At 34.9% G+C, this 7,454-nt stretch overlaps 1 protein-coding gene across 1 annotated transcript; it reads left to right on the top strand.

Moving 5' to 3' along the window:
* Positions 1-1,389: 1,389 nt before the first annotated feature.
* Positions 1,390-4,298, top strand: LOC140177141 (uncharacterized). The gene is made up of 2 exons (XM_072209806.1): positions 1,390-3,404; positions 3,740-4,298. The coding sequence occupies exons 1-2, from the start codon at positions 1,390-1,392 to the stop codon at positions 4,296-4,298; spliced, it is 2,574 nt and encodes an 857-aa protein (XP_072065907.1).
* Positions 4,299-7,454: the final 3,156 nt, after the last annotated feature.

The following is a 7,454-nucleotide window of genomic DNA, read 5'->3' as shown; positions in this document are numbered from 1 at the left end:
AGTAAGTTTTGTTGTATAATTCTTTTATATAGAAAAAAAAAGATTTAGATAAAAATGGTTATCCCTTCACTTTTTTGTCTAAGAAAAAACAGATTTAGAAAAATAATATTTTAAAATTGGGAAAGCTATTAAATACTATTAAATGAATTAGGTCATTTAAGGACATTCCACTCTCTTGCTATTTTTAATTAGGTGTTTGGGTTTCAATGTAGCTTATTATAGTGTTAGATGTGTGGAGCCACTTGAGGAGAGATAATTGTTTCATTTTATCTCATGATCGAACATGTGAATAATTACTAATAAAATTTATTTGTTAAAAAATGATTTATTTATACTAAAAAATATTAAACATATTTATATTTTAATATTTACTTAAGTCTTAGTCTATTTTTGTTCAGGATTTTGATAGTTATCTATCCACTACTACTGCCACTTCTTTGTTCTGCTGCTCCTATGGTAATATGATAATCTGCTGCTGCTGAGTAGCTATTCACTGACGCTGCTACCTCTCTAATTCAACTTCTGATGTGCTACCATTTTGTTGCTGTTGTGGAACGGATTAAGACAGTAATTAAGGTTGGTTTATGCAAATTTAAATACATATATTAATTTGTTATTGATGTCATGCGTGCAACTTGGTGCTTTCCTGAGGCATTCATCACTTTAGGCACTTCTTTAAGCATTGCTAAAATTCAATTTTCTCTGTTATTTTATGTCTAATGCCTTCAAAGTATTTTCGAGGCTTGCACAATATTGTCTCTTAGTTAAGTAGGAAGCTAGATTTGCAGTTAGTGAGACGAACAATAAGGACTTCAATTTAGAAACTTAGCTATCTACGTGAAATATATAGGTTTTTGATGGATATGTCAAAAGACTGGATGGATACACCACGTCATGAGAAAGAATATCAAGTTGGTGTAGAAAGATTTTTACACTTTGCTTTCTCATCAAAGGGAGTTCCTCAAGGGGAAGAAATTCAATGCCCTTGTGCAAAGTGTTGTAATATATTTTGGTTAAAGAGAGATGACGTATATGATCATCTAATATGCCACGGTTTTGTAAAAGGTTATAGGCGGTGGTTTAATCATGGGGAATCACTTTTTGCTATGGATATTGACAGTGACATAGGCGGTGAATATAACTGCAATGATAATATTGATGAGTTGTTACGTGATAGATTTCGAGATAATACACAAGTTGACAGACAAAACATGGGGTCTAATGAATGTGCAAAGGAATTTTATAAATTGGTAGACGAGGCAAGCCAAGAACTATACCCCGGGTGTAAAGGATTCACAAGATTATCCTTTACCATTCGTCTTGTTAAAATGCTTGCATGGTTGGAGTAATGCGTCATTTACTTCTCTCTTGGAATTATTGAAAGAAGCAATGCCATATTTGAATATTCCTATTTCTTTTGATAAAACCAAGAATATGGTGAAGAACTTGGGTCTTGACTACCAAAAGATCGATGCATGTCACAATGACTGCATGTTGTATCGGAACGGGTATGAGAATGACTCATCTTGTCATGTCTGTGGAACATCCCGTTATATTGAGCATCATGAAGAAGAGGATGATGTTACCTCATCTAGAAAGCCTCGCAAAGTTGCTATGAAAACTCTAAGGCATTTCCATTTGATTCCCAGACTTCAACGGCTTTTCATGTGCACAAGAACTGTCAAAGCTATGTCTTGGCATCACAATGAGCGTGTTAAAGACGGGTCCTTAAGGCATCCTGCCGATGGTGAATCTTGGAAAGCATTTGACAATCGACATGAAGATTTTGCAAAGGAGCCTCGTAATGTGAGACTTGGATTAGCAAGCGATGGATTCAATCCATTCCGAACTTTGAGCAGTATACACAGTACATGGCCTGTTGTTCTGATGGTGTATAATCTACCCCCTTGGATGAGCATGAAGCCTGATTATTTTATGCTATCTTTACTCATTCCTAGACCACAATCACCGGGAAATGACATTGATATCTATCTTCAACCGTTGATTGAAGAATTAAAAGAATTATGGGAGTCAGGTGTCGAAACATATGATTCAAAAGAAAACAAAACATTCAACATGAGAGCATGCCTTTTGTGGACAATTAATGACTTCCCTGCGTATGCTATGTTATCTGGGTGGAGTACAAAGGGAAAATTGGCTTGTCCATGTTGTAATGATGAGACTTCTTCTATCTATCTGAAACATAGTCACAAGACTGTTTATATGGATCACCGAAGGTTTTTACCCATGAATCATCCATGGAGGCATAACAAAAGATCTTTCAATGGAAAAACTGAACTCAGGTCTCCACCGCAGTTATTAGAAGGTTCAGCTGTATTTGATATATTGCGAGAGGTAGATAATTCTTTTGGGAAGAAGCAAAAGAGATCAAAGAATGGCATATCAAATTGGAAAAAATGGTCAATCTTTTTTGATTTACCATATTGGAAGTCCAACATGTTTAGACACAACCTTGATGTCATGCACATAGAGAAGAATATAGTTGATAGCATAATTGGAACTCTTTTAGATATTCCCGGAAAGACAAAAGATCATGCAGCTGCTCGTTTTGACCTTAAAGACATGGGTATCAGGAAAAACCTTCAACCAAAAGATACGAAGGATGGAATAAAAACTAAGTTATCAAAGGCATGCTTTTCAATGACTCTAGCAGAGAAAACAATCTTTTGTAGTGTGTTGAAAGTGGCAAAATTACCAGACGGTAGTGCTTTCAATATTGCTCGATGTGTGCATGAAACAGAAAAAAAGATTTCCGGTTATAAGACCCATGATGCTCATTTCATGTTGCATTACTTGTTGCAAGTACCAATCAAGAGCATACTTCCTGACCATGTTGCCATCGCTCTAGTTCGATTATGTTCATTTTTTCGCCGAATATGTCAAAAGGTAATTAGCCTGGATGAGGTAGTTAACTTAGAAGCAGAGATTGCTGAGATATTATGCCAATTGGAGAGGATTTTTCCTCCTAGCTTTTTTGACATAATGGTGCACTTGCCTATTCATTTGGCAAATGAGGTGAGGTTAGGTGGTCCAATTCAATATCGTTGGATGTACCCTGTTGAACGGTATATGTGCACACTAAAATCGTATGTTCGTAATAGAAGTCGTCCAGAAGGATCTATTGCCGAAGGATATTTGGCGAATGAGTGTATAAATTTTTGCTCAAGATATTTGCATGAAGATGTTCATACAAGATTTAATAGAATCCCTCAAAACAATGATGAGTGTGTTTCAGATGAGGTGCAAACTCCTAGTTTGTTTCCATGCAGAGGATGTTCTCTTGGTGGAAGAATGGGAAATTTTTTTATTTTAGATGAAAAATCAGAAATACAAGGTCATGCATACATCCTAAACAATTGTGATAAGATTGAAGTCTACATGAGGTATTTTGTTTTATTCATTATCATTTGTTAAATCTCAATCATCATATTTAACCTTACTAACAACTAAGACTATGAATATTTAATCTCTTCAAAGAGCATGAAGAGGCAGTTAATGATAACAATCTACGAAGAACAAAGTGGGAGAAAGCCAAGGACCACAGTTAACAATTTTCAGAATGGTTTAAAATTCGTGCCATGAAAAAGGATGTGCCTAGTTGGGCAAAAGGGTTGGCTAGGGGTCCAAATCGAGTTGCAAAAAGATTTTCAGGTTATATTATCAATGGGTATAGGTTCCATACAAGGCACCGTGATGCGAGACGTAAAACTTAAAATAGTGGTGTCACATTAGAGGCATTGACGCCTAGTTTTGCTAGTGTGAAAGATAAGAACCCAATTGAAGCAAAAGTAGCCTACTATGGTAGAATAGTTGATATGTTTGAGTTAGATTATTATGGCCAATTTAAGGTAGTCTTGTTTAAGTGTGAGTGGTATACAGTTGCAAAAGACAACTTTGGTCTTTCATATGTGTATTTCAATAAAAAATGCTACCAAGAAGAACCATTTGTGCTGGCATCTCAAGTAAACCAATGCTTTTATGTGCAAGACCCATATGTCAGTGACAAGCACTATGTTATGAAAACAATTCCAAGAGATTTATTTAGGGTAAGTGATGACCTTGAGTCTAATTCCCCCATAATATATGCAAGGGAGCCATGCGAACCTGAAGTGATTCCAAGTCTTTCAAATGATAATGGCAAAATTGATCTAGTTAGGAATGATCTACGAGCAACTATTATAGATATGGATCTAAACATGTTTGCCAAACAATATTGTGAGGAAGACGAGGAAAGCGAATATGAGTACATGGAGGACTTTGACTCTGAAACATCTTGACAAGTTTTTTTGGTAGAATCCTAAACAACCCACTTTCCTTAGTTGTTTTGCTTAGTTAATTACTTGCTTCACTTGATTATGCTCATTTAATTATTATTTAATTAGCATTTTATTCATTGTTATTATTTTGTGTATGCAGAATGGAGAAAGGGGAGATCATTAAAAGAAAGCGGATACTTACCTTAGGCCAAAAAATGAAAGGAAAAAGCCAAAAAAAAATAATTTCTTTGAGGTTACACAAGTGAAGTCAAGTGCTGAATTGCTAAAACAATACAATATTAAGAGAGAAAGGATCATGGCTGAAAATAACAAGGCTACCTTGCAAGCTCAAGCTCCAAAGGATCCAACAAGCAAACAACCCATCACAATAGCGAAGGATGCATTTGAAGAGCAAGTTAGGACTCCGAAGAAGACAAGGAAGGCTCAACCAACTGCACTTTTTCAAGAATGCACGCATAATGGAAATGAGACAATGTTTGAAATTGAAAAGAACTCTAAAACTAGGAATCAAAGGACTGCTGAACCTGATGCAATGGATTAAAATGACATAAATTCTGATGATGACGGAGAAGATACAAGCGAGATGAGTGCAACTTCAAATAAAAAAGGAATGAGTCTTGACATGTATTTTAAGGTACATGGGATAAATTTGGAAGATGAAGAAGATGAGGAAGATGAAGAAAATAAGCTTGATGATAATGCAAATGATGCAGGTAGTGGAGGACAGACTAGTAATGAAGGTACTTTTCTTGTTTAGTTTATTGTCTAATTAGAGCTAATATTACTTCTCAATTGAATTATGTTATTTTATTCGGACTTAGGCACAATAAAGAAGAAAACCCGTGGAAAAACTACGTGCAAAAAGCTTCATGCCACAGATTTTAATGATCGACGGGAGGTGGTATTTTTTCAAGGGCAGCCTGTAGGTCCAACCAACGAGGTTGTATCTGACCTCAACCAACTATTGGGCACAACAGTTAGAAACCCTCGTTTTGTGACTTTGTTATATACTAGTTGGCATGGTGTGCTTAATAAACTCAAAGAGGACATGTGGGAGTATGCTAATGTATGTAAATATGGCATTATAGATAATTTTTGTTAATTTATTCGTCACATTATTTGTGCTAACCGTTGATATTCTAATGTGTTGTGTTTGCATAGCAAAAGTTTATTCTTCCCATAAGTTCAAAGCCGTGGGTAATGCGGGGATTTTGTGGTGCATGGAAAAAATATAAGAGAGAAATAAAAAAGAGCATTTTGTGAAGTACAACACAAAGAAAGAAATGATAAAGAACCGACCATTAGATATTCCCGAGGTTCAATTTCGCAAACTAATTCGGTATTGGAGTCTTCCGGCCATCAAGGTAATATTGCCTTTTATTTCTTCTTATACCATCTAGCATACTATCATTGATTTTTCATGTTCCTAAACTTAGGTTGATTCTTTATATTTAGGCTATCTCTGCTAAGAATACTGAAAATAGGTTAAAAGAAACATGTCCTCACCGAATGGGATCCACAAATTTTGGAATAGTGCGTAAGCAGCTGGTAATATAACTTATTCTTTGTGATTTCTCTTTTATATGTATTCATGGTGTAGTTGCCTAGTTAGTATGCTTCATGTAAACTTTTCTCTATGTACTCTAGCGCGACCCTAAAGAGAACAGTGAAGAACCATCAAGGGCTGAAGCTTTCATAGCAACTCGCACAAGTAAAAAAGGAAAAGAAATTGATGCTAAAACACAAGCCACAATTGTGAGTTGTTTGTATTTGTATTTTAGATATTTACATTATGAATTCTGATGTGATTTCTATCTAAATTGAGTTAATGCAACTTTGAACCTTATTGGTTGTTGCTTTTTGATAGACTGAACTTTAGAACCGCTTAGAAGCAGGAGAAAATGAAGAGGATGCATTTGTAGGAGTGTTAGGAAAGGACCAACCAGGTCGAGTTCGTTGTTATGGGGCTTCGATTACAAGAAGCTCTCTTAAAAAAGATGAGGATATTCGCCACATAAAAGTTGAATATAACACTAAGGTCTCATCATTAGAGAAGAAGATGGATGGTGTATGTGGTTTATTAAAGGTATTGGTGCACCAACTCAACCCTGGAATGAGTGATGAAGAGGTAGCAGCCTTAGTTCAAGCTGCCCAAGATTCTCCTTTGGATACCTCAAGTAGCAGAGCAAAAAATACTCCTCGCTCCTCCGAATCAACTCACATTCCACACAAAGATGATGTAGGTAAAATTATAATATTTTTATTAATAAAAATGTTGGAATATAACAAAGTACTTCAATTTTGTTTGTTGTTGCTGAATTCGAACTTGGAAGGTTCTAATATGATTTTGAATAACTATTACTGGTGGAAAGAGTTAAGTTTGTTAGAACTTGGAAGGTTCGAACTAGTTGCCATTGTTGTTCGTTTTGCATCTTCTTTTTCACTTATTTCACTTATTGGTTCCATCTATCTAAAAATTCTGAATGCACGATTCAAATTTCAGTGTGTTATGAAATGTTAGAGAGATATTAATGGTACTGGCTGATATCATCATATTGTGTAGGCGCATGATCAAAATTAAATTGCTACCAGAGACCTTATGCCACATTTACATCTTTATTTTGTTAAAAATAAGTAATATATGTTTCATTTTTAGTTTGTTAGGTTTAGGCTTGGCTCAACAATAGAATATCTAACATTGGCTGAAAGAACATGAATGTTGTATCACGTTTTCATTGATGCTATAAATCAGATTTATTTATTGAACAATAAGTTGTTTGTTTGATATCAAATATAAAGGAGATTTTGAGAATCCTTGTGTAGATTAGTGGATATATGTAGCAAAATTAAATCTGATTGTTAGAATGCTTTTTATGTTACAAAAATTAAGTTTGATGTCAAATCTGATTGTTAGAAAAATTAGTGGGTTGAAGTTTACTGCATCATCCATTTTTCATTTGTCGTTGTTCATTTGTGTTTTTTATTTTGCAGGGCACAGGTCAAAACAATTTACCTTGCAATGATACATGAAGTTTTTATATCTTGGCATGAAGTACAAGAAGACTTTGATTAATTAGGAATTCTAATACATGTATTAGGAATTTCATGAGAAGTTATGACTTTCACTTTTGGTATTTTGAAGAAGACTTTGATTAG

Source organism: Arachis hypogaea, chromosome 2 (assembly GCF_003086295.3).
Source record: "Arachis hypogaea cultivar Tifrunner chromosome 2, arahy.Tifrunner.gnm2.J5K5, whole genome shotgun sequence".
NCBI classification, from domain to species: Eukaryota; Viridiplantae; Streptophyta; class Magnoliopsida; order Fabales; family Fabaceae; genus Arachis; species Arachis hypogaea.
This window is presented reverse-complemented; position numbering and strand designations above follow the sequence as displayed.